This window comes from Jaculus jaculus, chromosome 5 (genome assembly GCF_020740685.1).
Source record: "Jaculus jaculus isolate mJacJac1 chromosome 5, mJacJac1.mat.Y.cur, whole genome shotgun sequence".
NCBI lineage: Eukaryota > Metazoa > Chordata > Mammalia > Rodentia > Dipodidae > Jaculus > Jaculus jaculus.
The window spans coordinates 54,358,588-54,384,753 of record NC_059106.1 but is presented as its reverse complement, the minus strand read 5'-3'; the positions used below and the strand labels follow the sequence as shown (position 1 = coordinate 54,384,753).

At 55.2% G+C, this 26,166-nt stretch overlaps 1 protein-coding gene across 8 annotated transcripts in view; it reads left to right on the top strand.

The window, feature by feature from the left end:
• Positions 1 to 26,166, top strand: part of LOC101599363 (RAP1 GTPase activating protein) — a 76,349-nt gene that overhangs the window by 49,098 nt on the left and 1,085 nt on the right. For 3 of the 8 annotated variants that reach the window (XM_045149256.1, XM_045149255.1, XM_045149250.1), the window contains 21 exons: positions 2,548 to 2,583; positions 3,438 to 3,485; positions 4,322 to 4,360; positions 4,776 to 4,961; positions 10,117 to 10,220; positions 10,414 to 10,492; positions 10,838 to 10,891; positions 11,849 to 11,932; positions 12,110 to 12,210; positions 12,346 to 12,475; positions 14,396 to 14,551; positions 15,136 to 15,207; positions 16,428 to 16,514; positions 17,125 to 17,262; positions 19,068 to 19,199; positions 21,040 to 21,117; positions 22,077 to 22,186; positions 22,936 to 23,049; positions 24,305 to 24,428; positions 25,274 to 25,376; positions 25,663 to 25,766. In XM_045149256.1, coding sequence (XP_045005191.1) covers positions 2,566 to 2,583; positions 3,438 to 3,485; positions 4,322 to 4,360; positions 4,776 to 4,961; positions 10,117 to 10,220; positions 10,414 to 10,492; positions 10,838 to 10,891; positions 11,849 to 11,932; positions 12,110 to 12,210; positions 12,346 to 12,475; positions 14,396 to 14,551; positions 15,136 to 15,207; positions 16,428 to 16,514; positions 17,125 to 17,262; positions 19,068 to 19,199; positions 21,040 to 21,117; positions 22,077 to 22,186; positions 22,936 to 23,049; positions 24,305 to 24,428; positions 25,274 to 25,376; positions 25,663 to 25,766 — 2,061 coding nt within the window. In that variant the 5' untranslated portion in view covers positions 2,548 to 2,565. Of the gene's footprint in view, positions 1 to 267; positions 343 to 582; positions 602 to 2,547; positions 2,584 to 3,437; positions 3,486 to 4,321; positions 4,361 to 4,775; positions 4,962 to 10,116; positions 10,221 to 10,413; positions 10,493 to 10,837; positions 10,892 to 11,848; positions 11,933 to 12,109; positions 12,211 to 12,345; positions 12,476 to 14,395; positions 14,552 to 15,135; positions 15,208 to 16,427; positions 16,515 to 17,124; positions 17,263 to 19,067; positions 19,200 to 21,039; positions 21,118 to 22,076; positions 22,187 to 22,935; positions 23,050 to 24,304; positions 24,429 to 25,273; positions 25,377 to 25,662; positions 25,767 to 25,959; positions 26,001 to 26,166 lie in introns of those variants that run through there. The other 5 variants (XM_045149253.1, XM_045149252.1, XM_045149257.1 and 2 more) reach the window with 5 other exon arrangements.

Here is a 26,166-nt window from a genome sequence, read left to right as displayed (position 1 = left end):
TGCGCGCAGGCGCAGTGTCCCGGGGCCGCCGGCCGGGGCGCCCGCAGGGGGCGGAGCCCCTGCGCCCCGCCCGCGCCCCGCGCCGCCCGTACCTGGCGCCCCGCCCCCCGGGCCCCGCACGCAGCGCCGCCGCCGCCGCCACCGCGGGAGCCGGGAGCGCGGAGCTCGGGCTGCGGGGCCCCGGGCCGGGGCGCGCGCGCGGGCCCCAGGCGTCCGGGCCAGCTGGAGCGCCGTCGGGGCGGGGTCCCGGGCCGGGCCAGGCTCGGGATGGCGCAGCCACGGCCCGCGGCGCCCCCCGGCCGTCCGCGCAGGGGCTCGCTGCCCGCTGGAGCCGGCTGGCAGGTGAGGACCCCGGGCGGGCCTGGCTGATGGAGGCCCCGGGACTCCTCGGTCGGCTCCACTTCCCCAGAGCCTGGCAGGCTGCGCTCCAGCCCGGGCGGGTGTGCGAGACTCCGTCACGGTGGGTGTGTTTGCTTCTGGGCTGACACCCCGCCACTGGGTGCACCCCAGCCCTGGGATTCACGCTCCCGGGCTCTTTCCGCAGCTGCTTACGGGGACGGGCGTGGAAGCACTGAGGCTGGGCGCTGCAGAGACCCTGGGTGTGAGTGTGCGCTGCTGCTGGGACCGCGGAACTCCTTCCCTGCTCCACTTAGGAGCAGAATGTCACAGGGTGACTTTGTGGTGGGACGGATTCTGGAGGTGGGATGCCCTGCTCCTGGCCACGCCATTCCCAGCCTTCCTTTGCCGTGTGTCAGGGCGTCTGCTTACTGGCTGTGAGGCTGTCACTGTGGGTGTTAACTTGTTGCTGTGTGTATCCTCTGGGTGACAGTGCCATGTGTCAGTGTTTATGTGACTGCGAATTCTCGGTGTAGCAGTGCGTCGCGTTTCATGGTGCCTGGCTGTTTGGTCACCCTGAGTGGGCTCTCCATTGCTGTGTCTCACTGGAACTGAGTGGGTTAGAAGCTGACAGATGACAGTTCTGCTGTGACACCGAGTCAGGTTGACAGATGTTTGTCTTCCTGGACTACAGGTGTGTGTCTGTGGTATCTACCATAACTGCGGGTGGCATCATCTCTTCCAAACTCAGAGCTGTTGGGTGTGGCCACCGGTGGTCATGGGTCGGGAGTTCCTGGGGACTACCGAGGTGGACTTGGGTCTTGTTCTGGTGGCCGGCTTTAGAGTGTGCACGGGGCACTTTACCTGGTGACCTTCGCCAGCTCTGTGCATGTGCATATGCAGGGGTTGTAATCAGGACCCCGAGGGGCCAGATGCCTGTTCCTTCTCTCAAAACTCCTGTCTGCGTGGTGGGATGGCATCTGGGGCTTTGCTGCACAGTGTTTGTGATCCAGATGGGCGGTGGTGTTCACACGCTGCGTCTGTTTCCCTGAGCACCTGGCCGTCTCTGAGTGTGTCAGTGTGTTTCCTGGACTCCGCCAGGAGAGTAGCCACTTGTCTGTGTGTAACGTCGTGTGCAGTTATCGGGGTGCAAGCCTGTACAAGTATGGGTTCATGTATGTCTCTCCCTGGTACTGTGTGCGTGTTTTGTTGTGTACCTCAGGGTACCAACATGTATATATGTGTGTGCTAGCCTATGTCTCCAAGAGTGCACAGACCCCATATAGACTTGTGTGTGCGTGTGTTTCTTAGTACATGAAAGATTTGCCCGGTGTATTGAGATTGTTCAAATATAGGTATGCAGTCTGCTGTTCACAGGACAGGGAGAGAGTGTAGGTACTACTTCCTGATGCACAAGTTCAGCCTGTGTGTGTGTGTGTGTGTGTGTGTGTGTGTGTGTGTGTTCAGACAGCATACCTCCTGGGCAGCAGGAACTGCCTGAATCGAGCATTGGAAGGACTTGGGGAGAGGGGCTGTTCTGGAGACTCTGGGGGCTTCCTAGGCCTGGCCCCCAACTGGGCAACTACCAGCCAGCAGGGGTGCCGCCTTCCAGGAAAGCTGTGAGGGAGTCGGTGCTAGGTCCCTACTGCCAAGCTGCTGGCAGATGCTGCATTAACCCTGTGTGTGCTCCTGTGAGTCTTGGGACAGGCTGGCTTGCGTGTGAGGAGATGCATGTGGGCACCTGCAAAAGTGGAGCCCAGGCCTATACTGCCTGTGGGGAGGCTTGTCCCGCCGGGGACCTTCTCCCAGTAGCGATGGGTGGAACCACAGACCCTCTGTCCAGGCCTGGCAGGACTCAGCTCTGAGGCTGGGCCCCATGGCTCATAGGGGTCCACGTTCTGACCCTGGTACTGCCATCCTTGCACTGGCAGGAGGGATGCTCTCTTTCCCCTAGGGCAGCAGCTTTATCCCACAGGGAAACAGACCAGATGGAACATCTGTCTGGGGCTCACCTCATGTGGGAGTTAGCCAAATTCTGGGGTTCGCCGCACAGAGCACTCTGCCCATGAGGCCCTGCCGCTCCTGCCTGATGGCTGGTCGGAGCTGAGGGGACCAGGAAAGCTGCTGTGCTGGGACGGGGCTTCCTCGAGGGCTGGGCCGCCTCGCTGGACCCCAGCAGGACTGACCTTACCCTCCCCATCTCTGTTGCAGAACACAGATCTGTTTGCGATGATTGAAAAGATGCAGGTGAGGACAAGAATGGGCTGGGGAACCCCAGAGCTGGCTGGGCTAGAGGTGGGGTCTTCTCTGGTGAGCCTCCATAGACCAACGGACCGGTGGTGCCCTGCGTGCTCTCTGACCCCATAGGGATTCACCCAGCCTTCCAGCTCCCATCCCCCTGGAGGTCCCTAGCGGGTCTGGGGTGAGCTCCTCACCTCACCCCCACGTACATCTCAAGCCCTCAGAGGCCTCTCGGGCTCCACAGGAACCCCATGCAGGTTGGAGGAGGGGAGGCCAGTTGAGGAGATATTATTGAGCCTGGCACTTGGGGTACAGTTCTACCCCTTGCCTCACCTCTGCTCACCTCCACTCCTAAGCCCTGGTCTGTTGTGGCCTGGGAATGTGTCCAGAGGGGGTGAAGGTGGGCACTGAAGGGCGGCTTGAAGAAACCTCAGGACCCTTCCCTGATGTCAGCTCACTCCCTGTCCAAGGCCTGCTGGTTCACACCCTGTTGTCTGTCTTCCCTCTCTGCCGCCACCCCCTCCATGTATCTGCGTTGATGTATTGATGTACTAGCCCCCAACACACACACACACACACACACACACACACACACGCATGCACGCACGCCTGCGCATACCACCCTGCCCCCACTGCCAGCAGCACGTGCATTCCCGCACAGAGCCCCCAGCCCCTCCCTGCTGCTGCAGCCTCCTGCAGCCCATCACCACCAGGATAGGAGAGGCCTGAGAAATGAACCAGCCATTACCCTGCCCCCAGAGTCCCCCCACACCCACAGGCACCTTCTAGGGCTTTCCTTCCTGCACATGCAGAGCTCCTGGTTGTGGCATGCAGGGGATAATGTGTGCCTTCTCTTTCAGGGAAGCAGGATGGATGAACAAAGATGCTCCTTTCCACCACCTCTCAAAGTAGGTGGGCCAGGTCTGCTGGGGCAGGGGGGAGGGCAAACACCCTACCAGGCCCCAGTAGGATCTGGGAAGCATACCACAGCTACTCACTGTGTGCCAGTGCTCTGTGTCCTGCAGAACCTTGCCCATGCCATAGGCTGGGGCCTTCAGATCCGCTCCTCTCACCCACCTGCGCCAACACAAGCTGCCCCATACCAAAGCCGAAGCCCAGGTCCCTCACAAAGCAGCTGCAGTCACATGTTTTTTCTGAATCTTCTGTCGGCCACAGGGTCACAGCCGTATCCAGACTCACCTGCGGGATCTTACTGGCTTAGGAATTGCCTGCTCTGTGCAGCTTCTGTCTAAGTGCAGCGCCCATACACAGCTTCCCAGATGGGCTTGTGGCACTTGCTGATTTGGGATCCCCCCAATAACTCTGAAAATCCTGGTTGGGCCTGGGGGAGGGGCCTAGGAGATGCACAAAGCAGAAAGCTTTGTTCAGGGCTGAGGGTTCCAGTGTGATCCATAAACTGGCACCGCCAGGGAGCTTGGCAGGAATACTAGTTCTTGGGTGCCCCACCAAGACCACTACCTCAGGAAATCTGGGGATGAGGCAGCAGTCAGTCTGTCTGACTAGCTTTCTGGGAAACCAGTCGTTTCCTCTGGGGGAGGCCCTGAGCTCCCTTTCTTCAGGGGGAAAGAGCTCAAAGGTGGCCCTTGCCTCATCTGTAGGTGGGGAGATGAGGCCACAGCATAGCCACACTCCAGCCAGGGTGCTGCACAGACAGTGTCTTTAGGAGCCTGAGAGTTGTGCAGGGTGAGCCTTTGTCCCAGCTCGGCCTGTTTGTGTTTTGCAGACGGAGGAGGACTACATTCCTTACCCAAGTGTCCACGAGGTACTCAGCTGAGCCCCACTCCCATCCTTACGGTGATCCTGGGAGACCCTCATGCCAACAGTCTGGACAAACAGGCCCTCTTGGTCCTACCATCACGGGCCTTGCCTTGATATCTGGAGAGTCACTTTATAGCCCCAAGACTGAGACTTGCAAGGCTGTTTGAACCTAGGCCTCTGGGCTAGATGTTTCAACCTGTGGCCCTGGAGCCATGCTTCCAGCCTCCAATTCCTCCCTTCCCATTCCCTCCCTTTGCATTAGGGCTTAGGACTCCTGGGTCTGTGAGGTCAGGGGTTGAAGCAGGAACCCCCCCAAGATTGGATATGAACCTCTGGTCTGTCCCACAATACCTCACGGCCATAGGTCTGAGCTAGGTGAAGTGCTCTAGGTAGTGACTCTCAGCTGAGTACCCCTCCAGGTCCTGGGGCGAGAAGGGCCCTTCCCCCTCATCCTGCTACCCCAGTTTGGGGGCTACTGGATTGAAGGCACCAACCATGAAATCACCAGCATCCCTGAGACTGAACCACTACAATCCCCCACCACCAAGGTCAAGCTGGAGTGCAACCCCACTGCGCGCATCTACCGGAAGCACTTTCTCGGCAAGGTGGGTGGCTGACTGGTGGGGGGCTGTGCCTAGGGGAAAGACAGGCAGTCTCAGAGCCCCCCCAAACATTAATCACAAAGGCCATAAGACATAGTGGTTACCAGCAGAGACTCCACCAGAGTTTGAATCATGGCTGAACCACCTACTGTGTGTCTCAGTGTTCCCATCTGTAAAAATGGTGAGCCAAGTGTGGGGGCACATGCCTTTATTCCCAGCAGAGATAGATGGATCGCTGAGAGTTCAAGGCCACCCTGAGACTACATAGTGAATTCCAGCCTGGGCTAGAGTGAAACCCTACCTTCAAAAACAAAAACAAGGGGCTGGAGAGATGGCTTAGCGGTTAACCTTGTGAAGCCTAAGGACCCCGGTTCGAGGCTCGATTCCCCAGGACCCATGTAAAGCAAGATGCACAAGGTGGCGTATGCATCTGGAGTTTGTTTGCAGTGGCTGGAGGCCCTGGCACGCCCATTCTTTCTCTGCCTGTCACTGTCAAATAAATAAATAAAAATTAAAAAAAATTAGAAACAAGCCGGGTGTGGTGGCACACACCTTTAATCCCAGCACTCGAGAGGCCGAGGTAGGAGGATCACGATGAGTTTTGAGGCCAGCCTGAGAATAGAGTGAATCCCAGGTCAGCCTGGGCTAGAATGAGACCCCATCTCACAAAACCAAAAAAAAACAACAACAACAACAACAAAAAACATCTGGTGATGATGACACCCATCTCCTGAGGTGGCTGATGGAGATAATGCTTATAAAGTGTTTTGAAATGGCACAAAGTACTGTTACCAGGGTGAGCAAACAGTGTCACCAGCCTGGCTTTGTTCTGGGCACCAGGTATACAGCAGCAAATAAAATAGACCCAGGCCCATCCTCAGGCTTGGAAGGGATCAAGGGGGCACAGTAGTATGATGGCTTCACCTGAATTAGGTCATTAACTGCTCAGCAGAGTTTTACCCAACCATATTCTTGAGAGTTACCTGATATAGCCAGGTATGGTGGTGCATGCCTTTAATTCCAGCATGCTGTGAGTTTGAGACCAGTATGGACTATAGAGTGAGTTCTGGGTCAGCCTAGGCTAGAGTGAGACCCTACTTCAAAAAAACAAAACAAAATCCCAGCACTTGGGAGGCAAAGGTAGGAGGATCACCAAGAGTTTGATGCCACCCTGAGACTACATAGTGAACTCCAGGTCAGCCTGAGCTAGAGCAAGACCCAACCTCAAAAAAACAAAAAGCAAAAGAAAACATCTCCTAAAAAAACACATAAAGGGAGCCAGGTGTGATGGTGCACGTCTTTAATCCCAGCACTTTGGAGGCAGAGGTTGGAGGATCACCATGAGTTCGAGGCCACCCTGAGGCTACATAGTGAATTCCAGGTCACCCTGGAATAGGGTAAAACCCCTGCCTCAGAAACAAACAAACAAAAAATAAACAAGGGGCTAGAGAGAAGGTCCAGTGGTTAAGGTGCTTGCCTGCAAAGCCTAACAATCCTGGTTCAATTCCCCAGTACCCATGTAAAGCCAGATGCACAAAGTGGCACATGCAACTAAAATTTGTTTGCAGTGGCTGGAGGCCCTGGCTTGCCTATTCTGTCTCTTTCTTCTGTCCTCCTCTCTCTCTGCTTACAAATAACAATATAAGAAAAGAAAAGAAAAAAAAAAAAACAAAAAACAGCAGGGCATGGTGATGCATGCTTTTAATCCTAGCACTTGGGAGGTAGGAGAATTGCTACGAGTTTGAGGCCAGCCTGAGACTACATAGTGAATTCCAGAATTCCAGGTCAGCCTGGGCTATGGTGAAGCCCTACCTCAAAAAAAAGGAGGGCTGGAGAGATGGCTTAGTAGTTAAGGCACTTGCTTGCGAAGCTTAAAGACCCATGGTTCTTTCTTTTATAGCAGTGTTATCTTGGCCACGTTATTTAGCCTTCTCAAGCAGCTTTCTTATCTGTTCAATTCTCCAGGTCCCATGTAAGCCAGATGCACAAGGTGGTACATGTGTCTGGAGTTCGTTTCCAGTGGCTAGAGGCTCTGGCATGCCCATTCTTTCTTTCTTCCTTGTTCTCTTGCTCTTTCTCTAATAATAAAAATTTAAATTAAAAAAATCGTTATCGAGCCAGGCATGGTGGTGCACACCTTTAATCCCAGCACTTGGGAAGCAGAGGTAGGAGGATCGCCATGAGTTCGAGACCACCCTGAGACTCCATAGTGAATTCCAGGTCAGCCTGGGTTAGTGTGAGACCCTACCTCAAAAAAAAAAAAAAATCATTACCTGATGGGTGTTATGTATGGTGGTGCATGCCTGTAGTCATAGCATTTGGGAAGCTGCAAGAGGATTGCCATGAGTTTGGGCCATCCTGAGCCACAGAATGAGACCCTGTCTCAAGGAAAGAAAAAAAAAAAGTCACAGGGTGAGATCTGTAGAGGGTGCCCCTGCACGGACCTTGTACATGTTAAGTTCTGCATGCGGGGGGGGGGGGCTACTTTTCATTTTGCCACCAAAATGAAGAAGTAACTCATGGGATCCCAGGGCCCACACAGCCTGGGTGCGAATCATGGTTCTTTCTTTTATAGCAATGTTATCTTGGCCACGTTATTTAACCTTCTCAAGCAGCTTTCTTATCTGTAAAAACTAGGGCAATAAAGTATATAGAGCCATGCTTGCACAAAGAAAAGCGGCAGTTAATGCTAGCCACTCTCACGCCTGCCCCGTCCCTCTACGAAACCAGGGCTGTCCTCTAAGTGCTCAGGAGAGGAGCTGAAGCACATGGTCATGAAGTCACTTACTTAAGGTCACGTTAAGTCTGAGATCTAACAGCTCCAGATGACCTTCCATTAAGATTGGCCGTAGGAAGCCGGGCGTGGTGGCACACGCCTTTAATCCCAGCACTCGGGAGGCAGAGGTAGGAGGATCGTCATGAGTTCAAGGCCACCCTGAGACTCCATAGTGAATTCCAGGTCAGTCTGGGCCAGAGTGAGACCCTACCTCGAAAAACCAAAAAAAAAGATTGGCCGTGGAAGGAAGAGGCTCCAGGTCCTACACGGGCATTTGTGTTCTGTGCATGTGTGTACAGTTTGTGTTGGGAAGGGGGCAGCCCTATGCAGAGTTGGAAATCCATGTAACAAGTGTGGACCCCGGGCACTGGCGTGACTCTAGGAAATGCTGGTGCTGTGTGGGTTCAGGTTGGGGCAGCATTCAGTGTGACAGGGGCTATTACACCCAGCAGGCTCAAACTGTTGCCAGAGGGCAGCGTGTGATTCCACCTCTCAACCAAGCCTGGGGGCGGGGAGTGGAGAAAGAGCTTCATCCCAGGTGCCCACTGTCCACAGTAGGTCTGGAGGTGGTGGCATTTGGGAACAGTATGTGCCGCATAGCATTGTCACTCTGGACATCTAGGGAGATGCCTACCTTCTGGACTTCCTTGCCAAGGCCCTTCCACTCTTCTGTGGACAGCATCCGATATTTGGGGTTTTCTCTACTATCCCCCAGGATGAGTAAGCGGGGGGGGGGGTCCTCTGCCCAGGTCGGTTCAGAGGCTCCTAAAACTGAAAACTCAAAGGCATATCCCCAGGTCCCGCCTCTCTCTCCAGCTGGCCTTGAAGTGCAGGTGTTCTTGTTTAAACAGGATTTACTTCCAGGATGATTCTTGAGCGGTGCGGCCGCCCGGGAGCCTCTTCACTCCCAGGCTGGGCCCACAGGGGGAGCCTAGGGCCAGGCTGGGGCTGTGTCTCCTCAAACTCCCCCCACCCCAGCCCCTGCAAAGGTGTCTTCCCTGGGCTTCCATCTAAGGGTGTGTTCCTGCCCCGGCCCCGGGGCCTCTTCCCCAGGTGAGACAGGTTGGGAACCTTAGGAGATGCTTCACTTCCTGCTTCTCATGAGCTCTGGCTTCTGGGGCCACGGAGCCACAGGTTGGGCAATCAGCTCTTCAGCTGTTTTTCCTTTTAGTACCTCCCTGCCTCCCTCTCCTCTTCTTGATCCCCTCTGTCTTGCTCACTCCCTCACCCCCTTTTTTGCTTCTCTCTGTGTGTAGTGTGGCGTGAGATGTATGTGTCTTTGTGGGCAGGGCTTACTTGCCCATGGTGGCTGGGATAGAATGTCATGTGTCCCCACTCCACAGGTCACACTTTTTTTTTTTATTATGTTTTATTTATTTGAGAAAGAGGATGGGCATGCCAGGGCCTCTAGCCACTGCAAACAAACTCCAGACGCATGTGCCACCTTGTGCATCTGGCTTTACATGGGTGTGAGGAATAGAACCTGAGTCCTTAGGCTTTGCAGGTAAATTCCTTACCTGCTAATTCATCTCTCCTGTCCTCATTCTTCTCTCACTCTGCCCCTCTCTCTCTGTCTCTCTCTCTCTTTTTTTTTCTGAGGTAGAGTCTCATTCTAGCCCAGGCTGACCTGGAATTCACTATGTAGTCTCAGGCTGGCCTCAAACTCAAGGTGATCCTCCAACCTCTGCCTCCAAAGTGCTGGGATTAAAAGCGCGTGCCACCATGTCTGGATTTATGCTGCTGCTTCTTTTTTCTTTTTTAAACTAATTCTGTTCCTTGGTGGTTTCGATGATTCTCAGGTCTCTGACTGTGGTTACAGATGTGCGTGGCTACACCTGGCTGTTCACATGGGATCTGGAGATTTGAACTTAGTCTCAGCCCCCTCAGGCTCTCATGCTTACATAGGCTCAGAACTTAATTGCTGAGCCATCTCTCTATCCCTTCCTTCCTTTTTCTTGATACAGCCCAGGCTGGCCTTAAATTTAGGAACCTCTTGACTAACCATGCTAGAATTACAGGTGTGCACCTTTACACCTGCCTCGTTGTCTTTTCATATTGAATATTTGCTGGGTGCTCAGGGGTGGGGTACAGGTATGGGAATGCATATGTGACCTTGATTTGGATGAGGAGCCAGAGATAAAAGGTTACAGCAGACACCGAATCTGTGCCAGGCACTTTCTTTCAGTCCCTGCCACCATCAAGGTAGGCGGCCTTGTACCCATTTTATAGACTAGGAAAGTGTGGAACAGAAGGGTGAGGTGACCTCCTCAGATTACTCAGCTGGTGTAAGGGGCAGAGTTGGCTATTGACTGTGCCACCTGCTGCTTGACGAGGGACCCCCAGGTGGGACTGAGTTGGTGTTCGGGTTTCTTTGTACCATAGGAGCACTTCAATTACTACTCACTGGACACTGCCCTTGGCCACCTGGTCTTCTCACTCAAGTACGATGTCATCGGGGATCAGGAGCACCTGCGGCTGCTGCTCAGGTGAGGGCAGGGAGGACACAGGTCTAGAATCCAGGTGTCCAGCTCCTTTTATCCACTCTCCTAATTAAGACCAGAGAGGAGCAGAGTTTTGCCTGAGGTCACATAACAAGTTAGTGTGTCAGCTGGCCCAGGTGCCTGCTGTCACTTTTGGTTTTCCCACTGTTCAGCCCGTCACTGTACATCTATCTCCTAGGACCAAGTGCCGGACGTACCATGATGTCATCCCCATCTCTTGCCTCACTGAGTTCCCCAATGTGGTCCAGATGGCCAAGGTAAGGCTGGCTCAGGGACCCAGGAAATCCTGGGCCTGAATGCGCAGCCACCTCCATGGCCCCCGGCTCACTGGCTTGCATCCAGTGTGCCTGCCTGTCTTCGTACCTCTGTGCTGCCAACACTCTTCATAGCACCCTCAGATTCCAGGGACCCCCCCCCCAGCTCTCTGAGCCCCATTCTGAGCACCAGTGAGCTTCCAGTCTCACTCCAGCCTCTGTTGCTCCTAGCACGGCCCCTCCCTCTGCCTTTCTGCTTCTGCCTTCCCCAGACCTGGCCACTGAGAGAGGCCTCGCAGACCCCTCTCCCCCCTCAGCCTCCCCTCACACGCCTGTTTCCCTCTGCAGCTGGTGTGTGAAGACGTCAATGTGGACCGATTCTATCCTGTGCTGTACCCCAAGGTATGGGATCTGGCCTTGCTCACCCAGGTGGGTGGAAGACCGAGCATTTATAGGCACCTACTGGGTGCTGAGTTTCTCTTTCAGTTCCTCCCAGTAATCCCGCAGAATCTACATCTAGTATGCGGGAAAGGGAGCGCAGAGGGGCTCTTCCAGGGCTGGGCATGTAGCACAGTGGGTAGGGGGCTTGCCTAGTGTGTTGATTCTCAGCAACACATAAACTGAGCATGGTGGCCCACATCGTAAATCTCAGCACTTAGGAGGTTGGAGGCAAAAGGATCAGAAGTTCAGGGCAACCTGGGCTAATGAAACCCTGTCAAAAAAAAAAAAAAGTAAAAACAAAGACAACAGCATACCACAGACAGGCCCATAAGCGCTCCTGTGGTGTGTTTCTGCCCGACGGAGCCATCTGCTGTGGCAGTGGGAATAGGCGTAGGAGCTTCTGTCTTTCTGGAAGAGGTGGCCTTGAAAGACTCTGGGGGTCCTGGTTAAATTTGGGAGCAGGGTGAGATTCTGAAGAGTGTTGTGGACCAGGAAAGGTATCATGAAGAAAGGGGCCTTGGAAATCAAGTCCCATCTCTTGGCTTCAGAAGGGGAAACTGAGGCACCAGGTGAGAAGGAGCACCTACTACCTGCTCAAGGCCCCTGGGCAAGCTGATGGGACTTGGCTTGTCTAGAAGGATGAGGAGTTTGCTGAGGCGTCAGGGACTACGCGGAGCGGGGTCACATCTTCATGGCAGGCAGGGTCACGACAGGATTCAGGGATCCAGCAGCCCCAGGGTCAGATCCCAGCCCTACAGGCTGCTGGCCTGAGGCCAGGTGCCAGAGCTCTTGGAAACCAAAGATCAAGGGAATGGTAGAATGCCTCTGTACCAGCCTGCTTGGGGGCTGATGTGTGGTCCCCACACAGAGCTGGGGCCCTAATGAGCGCACAGTGAGCATACCGTCTGCTCTCCACAGGCCTCCCGGCTCATCGTCACCTTTGATGAGCACGTCATCAGCAATAACTTCAAGTTCGGAGTGATTTATCAGAAGCTTGGGCAGGTGTGCTCTTCCCCTGTCCCTCTGTCCAACCCCACCTCACCCTCCGAATGGTACCTGCCAGGCAGTCAGTTGTCCAGGAGCACAGGGGCTGCCTGGCGCCTCTCTTGAAGGAGTGGGGTTGGGGTGGGCTGCTCAGGTGTTCCAGCGTCATGACCTTGGCCCCTGTGTGGTCCCCAGACCTCTGAGGAAGAGCTCTTCAGCACCAATGAGGAAAGCCCTGCCTTCGTGGAGTTCCTTGAGTTTTTGGGCCAGAAGGTCAAACTGCAGGACTTCAAGGGGTGAGGAGCAGAGTGGGGGGAGCAGAGCTAATCTGATCACACCCTGGGGGCCGGGAGGGAGCCCCATCCTGGCCCCTAGAGGCCTTGCTGGGGCGGGCTGGAGACTGAGCCATGGCCTGGGGGTACTGGGGGCAGGTTCCGAGGAGGCCTGGACGTGACTCACGGGCAGACAGGGACCGAGTCTGTGTACTGCAACTTCCGCAACAAGGAGATCATGTTTCACGTGTCCACCAAGCTGCCCTACACAGAAGGGGACGCCCAGCAGGTAGCCTGGGAACCCATGCACCTACTGCCCATCACCCATGTCCCCATCCACCTGTCCACTTAGCGCCCATCACACCAGGCTTAGTGCTGCCCTGAGGGTACAGGCATGGAAAGGAGTCCGTGCCCCCAGAGCGGGCTGTAGGCAGGGTGGGGCATTGAGAAAGACTTGGCTTCCACCTCTGTGAAGTAAGGACCATAACGGCACCTGGTGAGTGGGAAGGAGGGACCTACAAAGTGACCACAATAGGTTCAGATAGGGCAATAACCCCGTCAAGGTGAGCTAGTGTTTTTGTGGGGAGTGAGGGACACGACGGGGTCACGTGGGGTCACAGACGTAGCAGAGTGGGAGTCAGGAAAGCTTTCAAGATAAAATGACAGTCTGCCAAGTTGCTGGAGAAGGAGGTGGAGCACTCTGGGTAGAAGAGAACGGGGATGCGGGCATGTTCTCAGAACTGAACTTAAAATTTGGTCACCTTGTCTTGACCTTCCTGTGAGGCCTTACCCCATTTCTTCATCCCAGGTGCTAAAGGCTAATGTGAGGAATTGCAAATGTATCTTACTCTTTTTCAAAAAAAATATATTTCAGGGGCTGGAGAGATGGCTTAGCAGCTGAACACTTGCCTGTGAAGCCTAAGAACCCCAGTTTGAGGCTCGATTCCTCAGGACCCATGTAAGCCAGATGCACAAGGTGGCGCATGAGTCTGGAGTTCGTTTGCAGTGGCAGGAGGCCCTGGAGTGCCCATTCCCTTTCCTGCCTCTTTCTCTCCCTGTCTGTCACTCTCAAATAAATAAATAAATAAAAGCCACCTTTTGCATCTGGCTTAGGTGGGTACTAGAGAATTGAACTTAGGTCCTTAGGCTTTATTGGCAATCTTACCACTAAGCCATCTCTCCAGCCCATTACTTACTATTTTTTATTTCTTTATTTGAGAGAATGTGGGCACATCCAGGGCCTCCTGCTGCTGCACATTGGATGGTTCCAGGAGCATGTGCCACTTTGTGCATCTGGCTTTACGTGGGCACTGGGGAATCCAACCCAGACTGTCAGGCTTTGCAAGCAATCACCTTTAACCACTGAGCAATCTCCCCAACCCACATCTTTCTTTTACTGGCTTTTTATTGGTTACCTTAAAAAAAATAATCAATTAATTTGAGAGAGAGAGAGAGAAATGGGCGCACAAGGCTCTCCAGCCACTACAAACCAACTCCAGACGCATGAGCCACCTTGTGCATCTGGCTTATGTACATCCTGGGGAATCGAACCTGTGTCCTTTGGCTCTGTAGGCAAGTGCCTTAACTGCTAAACCATCTCTCCAGCCTTGGTTTTCTTTTCTTTTTTTAATATTTTATTTATTTGAGAGAGAAAGAAGCAGAGAGAGAGGCAATAAGTACACCAGGACCTCTAGTTATCACAAACAAACTCCAGACACATGTGCCATCTTGTGCATCTGGCTTTATGTGGGCACTGGGGAATCAAACTTGGGTCCTTAGGCTTTGCAGGCAAGTGCCTTAACTGCTGAGCCATCTCTCCAGCCCTTTTTATTGGTTTCCAAAAGATTCTGTTCATTTCAGCAACACGAATGAACTGGGTAGAACTTCATGATTCAGCGAAGGGCATCTTTGGAGTTACTGAAATAGGAGAAAGGCTAAGAGATAGACAGGGTCTAGAAACCAGGAGCCCTGGGTTCAAGTCCCTGAGTTCATCATTAGGACCTTGTAAATCAGTGGTGATTTCAGTTTTCTCATCTGCCGTAGGTTTCCAGGGAAATGAAATAATTTTTAAGACAAGTTTTTACATTTTGAGGGGCGGGGATCACAAATCCTTAGACGTGCTCTCTGCTTGCCCCAAGCCCTCCCGCACCCTCTGGCACCCTCCCACCCTGTGTGGCCAGGCTGTGAAGGCTGGTGGCCTTGTGCTCAGTTGCAGCGGAAGCGGCATATAGGAAATGACATCGTCGCGGTGGTCTTCCAAGACGAGAACACACCCTTTGTGCCCGACATGATCGCATCCAACTTCCTGCATGCCTATGTGGTAGTGCAGGCTGAGGGGGGTGGACCTGATGGCCCCCTCTATAAGGTGAGTGACCTCGGCGCCTTCCAGGGCCATCCCGATGTCTCTGCCTCTCAGAGCCTGGGTGTTTCTGATAGAAGGAGGGACTCATGGGGGACCATGACGAGGAAGCACTCCTGTCTCACCCTTTGGCTTTCCAGAGAGGCTGCCTGCACTCGCTATCCTCCTGGTCTGCTGTCACCTTCCCCTGCCTGTTTGGCGCCCTCTGCATTCTCATCCACATAAGACACATGCACATGCACGCACATTCACACGCACGAGTGCGCGCCTTACCTCAAACTCAGAGCAGAAATTCTAGTTGAAACAAAACAAAGCCAGGTGTGGTGGTACACACCTTTAATCCCAGCACTCAGGAGGCAGAGATAGGAAGATTGCCGCCGTGAGTTCAAGGCCAGCCTGGCACTACATAGTTCCAGGTCAGCCTGGGCTAGAGTGAGACCCTACCTTGAAAAAGCAAAACCCTCCCATTTATTTAGCAGTCCTGGAGTCTCCCCAACCTGGGGTGAGATGGGAGCTGACTTAGGGGTTTCTGGCTGCTGTTGCACCAAGCAGGCCCTAGACCCTACAGGGACAGCTGTCCTCCCTTCCAGGTCTCAGTCACTGCAAGAGATGACGTGCCCTTCTTTGGGCCCCCCCTCCCAGACCCTGCTGTGTTCAGAAAGGTAAGAGATGGAAGCCCCTACCCCACTGGCAGAGCAGAACTAAGTGGGAGGGAGCTGAGGGGGCCACAGTCCTGCTTTGGGAGGTCCTGGAATCCCACCATATCCTGGGGCAGTGGACTCCTACAACCAAGCAGCTTCAGCCTGGGTTTTCTGTCTTGATAAAAATTATGGAGCTAGACGGGCTGGAGGGATTGCTCAGTGGTTAAGACATTTGCCTGCAAAGCCAAAGGACCCAGGTTCGATTCCCCAGGACCCACGTTAGCCAGATGCACAAGGGGGCACACATGGCTGGAGTTCGTTTGCAGTGGCTGGAAGCCCTGGTCCGCCCATTCTCTCTCTCTCTCTCTCCCCCTCCTTCTCTGTAAAGTACATAAAATAAAATAGTTTTAAAAATTATGGAGCTAGGGGCTGGAGGTTCAATTTTCCAGGTCCCACATAAGCCAGATGCACAAGGTGGCACATGCATCTGGAGTTCGTTTGCAGTGGCTGGAGGCCCTGAAGCTCCCATTCTCACTCTCTAGCTCTCTCTCCCTCTCTCTGTCTCAAATAAATAGATAAATAAAATGTTTTTAAAAATTATGGGGCTAGAGATATGGCTTAGCAGTTAAGGCACTTGCCAGCAAAGCCAAAGGACCCAGGTTTGATTCCCCAGTACCCACATAAGTCAGTTGCACAAAGTACATATGTCTGGTGTTTGTTTGCAGTGGCCAGAGGCCCTGGCATGCCCTTTCTATCTCTATATGTGCCCCCGAAATAAACTAATAAAACATATTATAAAATTTTTAGGTTGCGCCCTTTTTACAAGGTCACAGAGTAAAACACAGGGCTGCTCTACGTTTTGCCCAGTGCACTGTGGCCTTTCACGTCTCTCTTTGACAGTTAACCTTCTTTCCTCTAAAATGTGTGGGGAGAGGGCACGTGTCCCTATCATAGCTACACGGCCACACTACAAGCCCTGGCTTTGCACCTCCTCTGAGCACGTTCCTCGGTGTCAGACCCAGGCAGCAGGAGACAGCAACCCCGAGCCCAGCACCCCCTTGCCTGTGGGCTTTGCTGTCCTGAGGGGATGGCTTGCCACTGGGGAGCAGAGCCCAAGAAGCAGCCCTTCTGGTAGTGAGGAGGGTGTCTCCAGACCCCAGCAGGGCTCTAGCCAGACTCACTGGGCTAAGCCCCTGGCTTTAGAGTTCATCTGATCACCCTTCCTCCCTGCTCTCTCCCAGGGGCCCGAGTTCCAGGAGTTTTTGCTGACGAAGCTTATCAATGCTGAGTATGCTTGCTACAAGGCCGAGAAGTTCGCCAAGCTGGAGGTGAGCATGGGCAGAAGAGACAGGCACCCCTCCCCAGAGAGAGAAAAGGCATATTCGGACCTTGGCCTTGGGCCCCCACCTGGGGAGGACACAGTCACTGGTGAGAAGGCTTGGATCAAATGAGAGGAAGCAAAAGAAAGTCCAGGAGGGAATGGGGAGTGGGTGGGCTGACCAAGAATGCCATGGGGGAGGAGGGAACTGAGGGTAGGGTGGGATGGGCATCATGCGGCCAAGCTGGCACATGGTGACATGAGACATGAAGCTGGTCTTAGAGTGACCAGCCACCATGATGGGGTAGCTCATGCCTTTAATCTCAGCACTCAGGCGGCAGAAATAGAAGTTCAAGGCCAACCAGGACTGCAGAGTGAGTTCCAGGGTAGCGTGGGCTAGTGAGACCCTCCCTCAGTAACTAATGACCAGCCATGAGGAGTTGTGGGGCCCCACTTGACCTGCAGAGTGGCCTCAGGAAAGTCAGTGCAGTTTCCTAGGGGGCCCAAGGGCCTCTCCATGTCCCACTCAGGGAAGATGACTCATGACTGGGAAAGGGGCCAGGTTTGGAGTTGCGGGGTAGGAGCTGATCTCCCAGGGCTTTTCCGATGGTTGGTCCTAGGAGCGGACCCGCACTGCCCTTCTGGAGACGCTGTACGAGGAGCTCCACATCCACAGCCAGTCCATGATGGGCTTGGGCAGTGACGAAGACAAGATGGAGAATGGCAGCGGGGGAGGCGGCTTCTTTGAATCTTTCAAGGTGAAGGGCCTGGAGGTCTACCCTGGCAGGGCCCTGGTGGGCTGGGGCTCAAGGACAAGGTGTGGAATATGGCTACAGGCAGCTCAGCCTCAGGCGAGGCTCGTGGTTTCAGCAGTGGAAGAGTGGCAGCGGCCGGGCGGCGCTCATGGCTCAGGTGGAGAGGTGTAGCTGTGGGGGGGGGGGTGATGCTGGGTGGAGCTTATGGTCTCTGCCTGTGTATTCAAAAGTGAGGTTACTGCCGGGCATAGAGCTTGGCGGGCCTGGGCTCTTCGACTTAGAAATGTGGTCTGTGGGCTGGAGAGGAGGCTCAGCCGTTAAAGCACCTGCCTGCAAAGCCTAATGACCCAGGTTCATTTGCAGTAGCTGGATGCTCTGGCACACCCATATTGTCCCTCCTCCCCACCACTCTGCTTGCAAATAAATAAAAACATATTTTTAAAATGTGGTCTGTGCCCTAGGTAGTTTGGGCCTGGGAGAAGAATGTAAGATGGGGCTCTGCGCTGGGGAGGAGTTCATGGTTAATGGTGAGAGGAAGTGCCTAGGCTTGGGAGAGGCTCCATTTGGGAATTCCTGTGAAGGTGGGAGTTCCCGAGTGGCAACAAGGTGGGTGCCACCAGTGCTGTGGGCTTGTGGCTGCCAGGGCTGCTGGCAGAGAAGAGCGCAAGCCTGCCCAGCAGCAGGTTTGGGAGTAGTCTGTGGACCAAGTGACCATTGCAAGGGCACCTGGCCTGGGTGCTACCCCCGGCTTTCCTTGGTTTGGCTTAGTGGTAAGAGCACAGATTCAGTCCCTGGAGTCATATCTCAGCCCTGTCACTTACCAGCTTGGTTATTCTCTGACCCTCCATTTTTCGATGTGTTTCGTAGGGTAATGGGACCAGGATAGCTCACCTCATGGAACTGTTTCTGAGTCATTCAAAAAGCACTTAGGTTAGAACAACCTCAGTATAAAACCCTATCCCAGCTGCCTGAGCAAGGACAGTCTGGTTCAAGGTGGGGAGGGCGTTCCACCTGTCCTGCTCTGGTCCTGGACTCGCCCAGCTGCAAGGCCTCAGGTTGCTCCGCTCCTAGTATTCTCCCATGGGAGGAGGCCTCACCTTCACCTCAGCTCAGCCACAGTGGGAACTGTGGCTTACATACGGGCATTAGTCCGGAGGTCCAGAAGGGAGACTGAGAAAGAGCCACCGCTCAGGAACCCGTGGGTAGAACACAGGACTCCAGTGGTCAGTGCCGGACAGAGGCCCTGGGTTGGGAAAAGCACATCTTTAAGGATCTACAGCGAAGGGTGTAGGATTTGGCCTATGGGTCCCAGGCTCACCTCTTCCTCGTTTCCCTCTGAGGTAAAGTGGACATGTGGCAGTCCCCACCTCATAGGGCGCATTGAATGGCAGAGTGCTCAGTGTCTGGCCCCAGAGGAAACACTGAAGTAGGCGAAGAAGGGAGAAGGAAGGAGAGAAAGGGGAAGGAATTCGCAGAGGCCCTAAGGAGTTGGTCTGGGTGTGCACATCATAGTCCGCTATCCTTTTCGCCATTAGACGAGGACTCTGAACACGGCCTGTCTAGCTAGAGGCTCAGAGAGCGGAAGGGGCTTGCCCTGCCCAAGGCCACCCAGGCAGCTGGTGGCAGAGCCAAGGCCCAGCTGCCCTCAAGCACTGTGTGTATCTGCCTCTTGTGTGCCACATAAGGAAACAGACCTCAGGGCAGGGTGGGGTTTCCTAGGCTCACTCAGATTAGCACTGGTGGGGTTCCCCACGGGAAAAGGTCCTCAGGAAGCCCATACCTGCTCCAACCCATCCCCCCCTTCACAGCGGGTCATCCGGAGTCGCAGCCAGTCCATGGACGCCATGGGACTTAGCAACAAGAAGCCCAACACTGTGTCCACCAGCCACAGCGGGAGCTTTGCCCCCAACAACCCTGACCTGGCCAAGGCAGCAGGAATAGTGAGTGTCCCCCACCCCCCCCCACCACTCTCCTGGGGGCCCTCGGTGTTCCCTGCCTCTTGAGGCCAGGCCCCATTGCTCTCCCCTGTCCTGCTGTCCATGAGCTCGCCCTGAGCTCTGCACTGAGCACTGCTACCTGTGGGGTACCCAGTCAGGATGCCGGGGTACTGAGAGCCTACAGTCCCGTTTCCAGCCCCTTGGCCCTCGCCTCCTGGCCCTTTGTTCATTTGGGTGTCACTTTCTGTAGCCTCTGTGTCCCGTTCCTTACTGAGTTCCTACAGGCTGTTGTGTGCTGGCAGCTGGGCTGCTTTGTGGGCACGTGTGTTAAGCCTTGGGTTTCGAGAAGCACCTCTATGTGTCAGCCTGTGGGTCTCCATTGTGTGTCAAGACCTGGGCTGCTATGTGGACTTGCACTGTGTGAGCACCTACTCTGGGCCCAGCCCTGAAGTTCTGTGAGCACCTACTGTGTGCTCAGCCTGGGAATACTATGTGAATGCTTACTGTATGTCAGGAAATGGGACTACTGTGTGGGTATTGCCTACTGTGTGCTCAGCTCTGGGCTGCTGTGTGAATGCCTCCTGTGTGTCAGTATCTGGCTGCTGTGTGAGCACCTACTGTGTGTCGGGATCTGGGCTGCTGTGTGAGTACCTACTGTGTGTCAGGACCTGGGCTGCTGTGTGAGCACACAATGTGATGATGTGTACTAAGCTCTGGATGTCAGAGAATGTCTGTTGTCTGTCAGGAAGCGTGCTACTGTGTGGCTTCTCCTGAGAGAGTCCCTTCTGAGCGTTCACTGTGGGGCAGCCAGGCCCTGTGGGAGTCTGCACCATACTTTCAGGAAGTACAACGGGCCTGCATCATGTCTTAGCCGCTTTTCACCACCTAGTGGCCACCATAGACACTGCATGTACTGCTCTTCTCCCAAGCTATCCACCCATCCACCTACCCACCCAAGCATCCATTTGCCCACACATCCATCCACTAGCCCATCTACTCACCTACCTATCCATACAACCATCCACCTACTCATAGACCCACCCACCGACCATCTGCCCGCCCAGTTGTCCATCTGTCCCCCCATGCATCTGTTTGCCCATCCACTCACCCTCTTCTTATCGTCTGCTGCATGATAAGCCCTGTGCTTAGTGCTGTGAGGCTGTCACGTCGCAGGAGGCACCCCTCCGCATCCCTGTCTGCCGTGTGGTCTGGTCTGGCCAGGGGGACAAGGCAAGGCCTCTGCTATCCAGCAATCAACAAGCCCAACGTCATGTGATGAGCTGGCTCAGCTTCGTTCAGCCTAGATTCTCTGGCAGCTCACTTCCTCCCCGCAGAGTGGCCCAGCCTCCCGTGGGTGGCTGTAGAGGGGCCCCGGGGGTCAGGGCTAGGCCAGCAGCATCCACCATGGCAGTAACCAGACCCATTTTTTTTTTGTTTTGTTTTTGTTTTGTTTTTTTGTGTCGCTCTCTATCCCTTCATGTCACCTTTGTTCTTACTCTCTTCCCTTCTTGTTTCCGCTTCCTTCTTTTCTCTCTTGGCTGTCTGCCTTCTCACAATTTTTCCCTTTCTCCTCCTCTTGGCCTGTCTGCTCTATCCCTCCTCCCCCCTCCTCCTCCCGCGCTCATTTTCCTGCCTCGGCTCTGACCTCACTCCTCCTTCGGCCTCATCTCGCGCTCTCGCTCTCTGCTGCGTCACAACCTGACCCCTCACTCCTCTCTGACTGCATCTCTCCTGTCTCACTCTCCCCTTTGTTTCTCTGTCCATCTTTCCCTTCTTCCTGGTGGTTGGTTTCCCCACATTCTCTCTCTGTCTGTCTGTCCCTCTTTGCCCCACCCTCTGCCAGTCATTGCTCATTCCCGGGAAAAGCGCGAGTAGATTCGGACGCCGGGGCAGCGCCTTAGGCATAGGAGCAGTGGAAGAGGTTGTCGTCCCGGCTGCGGGCCACGGCTCTGGAGCTGCCTGCACGCGCTGTGCTCTGCTCACTCTCAGGACGGAGGCCATATTGGGGACGTTGACCCCTCCCAGGGACAGACCCAAGGGCGTGCAGGGCAGAGTGCCACAGCTCTGATGGCACTGGGACCTGGGTCAGAGTTCCCTGGTCATCGCCAGGAACCTCTGGCTCTGGCCTGGCCCGTGGAGTACTCATTGGATCCTTGCTGGGATCTGTACTCAAAGACTCTGCAACCAGCTGCACGCTCCCCAATATCGCCTGTTCTGCATGAAGCACCACCCTTCCCCTCCACGCAGCAACCTGCCCCCCACCCACCTTGAGCTGCCTGCGGATCCTGCACCTCCCTAGGGCCTACTTCCTGCCTCCCATGCTTCTGCTGCTGGGCGTCCCACTATGATGCGTGTGCAGAAGGGGCATCTCCCCACTGAGGAACCAGAACCTCTCCAGCTAGTCTAAAGGTCCAAATGGGCAGGGGGCCAGGCAGGAGCTGGGGACGCTGCTCTCTCTTACACTGCCCTTAGGCTGCAGCTCCCAGGTGACCCAGGGGCGGGGAGGGTGGCTAGCTGAGGACTTCTCCCTCCCAACCCCAGTGACCGCTCCCCGCCCGTCTGGACTGAGGCCCTGCAGCCTTGCTGTGTGTTCGTAAGAATAGCCCCGGCCCTCTCTGGCCTGGCCATCTGTAACCCAGTGACCACCCCCTGCCCGTCTGGACTGAGGCCCTGCAGTCTTTCTGTGTGTCCTTAATAACAGCCCTAGCCCTCTCTGGCCTGGCCATCTGTAACCCAGGCAGCCCTTCAGAATGCACATTTTCTCTCCTTTCTTGCTCGTCACCTGTCTGCTTCAGGGTGCAGCAGCAGGGTTCCAGAGGGAGATGGGGGGCACTGGGACTCCCAGGGCACTGAATACTGAGTCGGGGCCTCTCCCCACAGTCACTCATTGTCCCTGGGAAGAGCCCCACAAGGAAGAAGTCAGGCCCCTTTGGCTCCCGCCGCAGCAGTGCCATTGGGATCGAGAACATTCAGGAAGTGCAAGAGAAGAGGTAGGTGGATGAAGGGACAGGTCCTGCATGCTGAAGGGAGCATCCCCCCACATACAACTCTTGTACCCTCAGTGACAGCCGGGGGCCAAATACCCACTGTCACCTAATGGGAACTGCTTTCATCCCCCCAGAGGTTCTGCTGGCTCCCTGTAGATTGAGAAGTCATAGGTCCCGAGGGATCAGGCATGCACTCGCTCAGGTCATACTTCCAGCAAGGGGCCAAGCTGGGGTTTGGACCCTGGTCTGTCTGGGGACAGAGGCATCTGAATGCATATGGGCAACATGGGGCCCACAAGCCCCTGTTCATAGCAGGCCTGATGCCAGAAAGCAGGGCAGTTCCTGAGAGTGAATCTCATTTCTACCATACTGGGGCCATTGTGAGGGTTTGGTTCCATGTGCACGATGCAGGGATCAGTGAGTTCCCATAGATTCTGGGTTCGAGTCCCAATATCACCATGTCGTGGCTGGGCATCTCTGGCAGGTCCTTTAATGTGTCTGAGTCTTCAGTTTTCTTAGCCATCCCAGAGGACCATTCCATCCATCCCAAATAGAAGAGGGTTTGGGAGATGCTGGCTCTGTCACACACAGGTGGTTCCTGGCCAGCTAGCCAGGGAGTCCACAGGGATTATGTTGGGGTTGGCCTGTAAGACCACGCTGGGCCCATAATTACCTCTCTCTGCCTGGGCCTCATTCTACCTCATTGTCAGGCTTGGTTCTGAGTCTCCCCGCTGTCCCTATGTGCCCCGCAGGGAGAGCCCCCCGGCTGGCCAGAAGACCCCAGATAGCGGGCATGTCTCTCAGGAGCCCAAGTCGGAGAACTCTTCCACCCAGAGCTCCCCAGAGATGCCTACCACCAAAAACAGGTTGAACTCTGGGCTCACTAGGCTGGAGAGGGGGTACCCAGGGCCTAGATCATGTCCATTGAGCGCCTTGTGCATGCCAGGCCCTGCTGTGGGCCACCCACATACTCTTAAGCCATGGACAGAGACTAAGGGCAGGAGGGACGGGAGGTGGGAACGGGGGTTATGGGGAAGAATGAGGAAGGGGAGTAGTATTCTCAGAGGTCCTCAAGGGGCACAACTCAAGGGACATTGGCCACTGAAAGCCAAGAGAGAAACCAGTACAAGTCAGGCTTGGCTGAGAGAAGAGGGTTCCAGCAAAGTGCCAAGGCCCCAAGGCATGCCTGATGGCTGGGAGGATGGGTAGCACGTAGTTGGAGCCAAGTGAGTGAGGGGCAAGGCCTCCTGAGTGGTAGCAGAAATGAGGCCAGAGAGGTGGGCCGAGGCCAGCTCTCAGCTTTGGAGGCTGTGCAAGAGCTTTGAATGTTACCTTAAGTGGGATAAGGAGCCTTTGGAAGATTTTAGTGAGGAGGGGAGAATGCTTTCGAAATGAGGCTGTGGGGACGATGTGGAGAGAGGCGGGTGGTAACCTGGACTGGAGGTGCCTGCTCCTCTGTCAGCCTGCGTCCTGCCAGAGTCCCAAGGACTTGGGACAGGCCAGAGAGTGAGGCTAGTGAACAGAGAGACAGCACAGGGTACCAGGGTGTGGGTGATTCAGGCATGAAGGACCCAGAGTATCTGAGTTTCAAAAGCCAAGAGTTTTAGGATCTGAGAGAAGAGGTGAGAGTTTGGGTCAGAGATACAAAGGCCCAGAGCATGAGACAAAACCATGAGGGGTTAAGAGAGTGGGCTGTGGTGGTGCTGGGTCCAAAGCCCTGTTCTGCCTTCCACTGAGTGACCTGAAACCAGGCGCCAGCCTCCCTGGGCCTTGGTATCTGAGATGGCTCCTATAATGGCAGCAGTGAGAACTCGGAACAGAGTGAAGGTATGCTAGACAATGACTGTGTTACTGTCCAGCACCACAGGTACTGCGCCTCAAACCAAGGCACTTGGACTTTGCCTAGGGCAAAGTGAGGAGCCCTGAGAGAGGATAAAGCAAGGCAGGGGCTAGAAGACCCTTGAGGGCCTTCACTGGAAGTCCAGGGACTCTCAATCTTGAGGAGCTGTAATGGGAACTGTAGGGTGTTGGATGGGCTTTGGGCTGGGTCTCGGGGGCCGGTGTGAGGGGACAGGGCCTCAGCCCGCATGACCAGTGGCTGATGGACGCTGTATGTGGCAGAGCCGAGACAGCAGCGCAGAGGGCGGAAGCGCTGCAAGGTTTCTCCCGCTCCTCGTCCAGTGCCAGCAGCTTCACCAGCGTGGTGGAGGAGACGGAGGGCGTGGATGGGGACGACACAGGCCTGGTGAGACACCCACGGGGGCAAGGCTCCACAGGGGCCTGGAGGGGCTCTTTGGTCTCTGGATGCTCTCTAGATAGTGACACAAACCTGGCTGTCACTAAGTTGTCAAGGTTGGGGGACCTAACTCAAAGGAGCAATGTGTTCCAGGGCCTTCCATGGCCTCCTAGTCTACAGAGACCCCATCTGAGCTGCTGCAAGCCTTCTGTGGTTCCTAAATATCCCAGGGTTACTTCACCTCTGGGTCTTTACTTTGTTTCTTCTGTCCAGAACATTCTTCATGCTGCCTCCTCCTCCTCTTTTCCTCCCTCCCCTCACAACTTTGTTGGACCTTGTCATTCTTTTATCATTCTTTACCAAACACACTTCCGGGGGCTGGAAGATGGCTTAGCTTGCCTGTGAAGCCTAAGGACCGTGGTTCAAGGCTCGACTCCCCAGGACCTACGTAAGCCAGATGCACAAGGTGGCACATGCATCTGGAGTTTATTTGTAGTGGCTGGAGGCCCTGATGCGCCCATTCTCTCTCTCACCCATTCTATCTCTCTCTGCCTCTTTCTCTGTCTGTTGCTCTCAAGTAAATAGAATTTTTAAAAAAAATTAAAAAAAAATACCTCCAGTGGGTATCTGCTCCTGCCTCCTGACTGAGCCTCCCGGGCAGACACAGGCCCTGCCTGCTGACCAGGCATGGGCTTATCCAGCCCATCCCCGCCTTCATGCTCCCCGAGGGCCCAGGCCAGGTCTGAATGTCCCTGAGGCCTGGCCCAGGAGGACACCCACAGGCGTGTTGAGTGGATGAGGCATGGGAGCAGGTGGGAGGCTGTGGGTGAGGCTGACCACCCCGCCCTCCCCAGGAGAGCGTGTCATCCTCAGAAACACCCCATAGGCGGGACTCCTTCCTCTACAGCACGTGGTTGGAGGACAGTGCCAGCACCGCGAGTGCGGGCAGCTCCCCAGGTACCAGGCCAGCCTTGCCCAGGTGGGAGGGACCGGGCCGGGAGGGTGAGGGCCGGGTCTACACCCCAGCGGACAGGGACACAATGGGGGCAGTTAGAGGGTGGCTACCCTAGGACCTGCCTCAGGCCGACAGAGGGAGGGAGGCAGGAAGTGAGTTAAGGGTTAGACCCTAAGTGGAAGACCTGACGGGGCTGGGGAACCCCGGTACCAACTGCCATCCATGTCGGCACCTTCCTGGTGTCTCCTTGTGACTAGTGAGGTGGCTTCCTCCTGTCCTCCTCTCCAGGTCCCTCCAGGTCACCCCACCCAGACGCCGGCAAGTCGGGGGACCCTGCGTGTCCCGAGATCAAGATCCAACTGGAAGCCTCTGAGCAGCGCTCACCCCAGCTGGTACGAGGGAAGCCCTGATGATGGGGGGGGGGTGTCAGTCACCCAAGGGACTTGGCGGCCAGCTAACCCTCTAGGGTGTCCTGGGCTTGTTGGGCCTGGGCACAGCCAGTTACTTCTGCTTCCCTGTGTCTCCTGCGCAACTTCTGCATCTGCCTGTGTCTGCTTCTGCCTCTGGCCGTGTCTGTCCCCACAGGGCTGCTAGCTGCCCTCCCCTGGGAAGGCGAGACTGAGCAGGTCAGCCGGCCCCTCTGCTTGCATTGGGTGGTCAAGGGGTGAGATCTCTTGATCTGGGTGGGAATCCTCTTCCTTGGTAGCTGGGAGCCTTAGGCGGGTCCTGGCCCCTCTTGGCCTTGTCTCCTTATTTTGTGCATGGGGGCTTTGTACCCACCTCATCCCTACC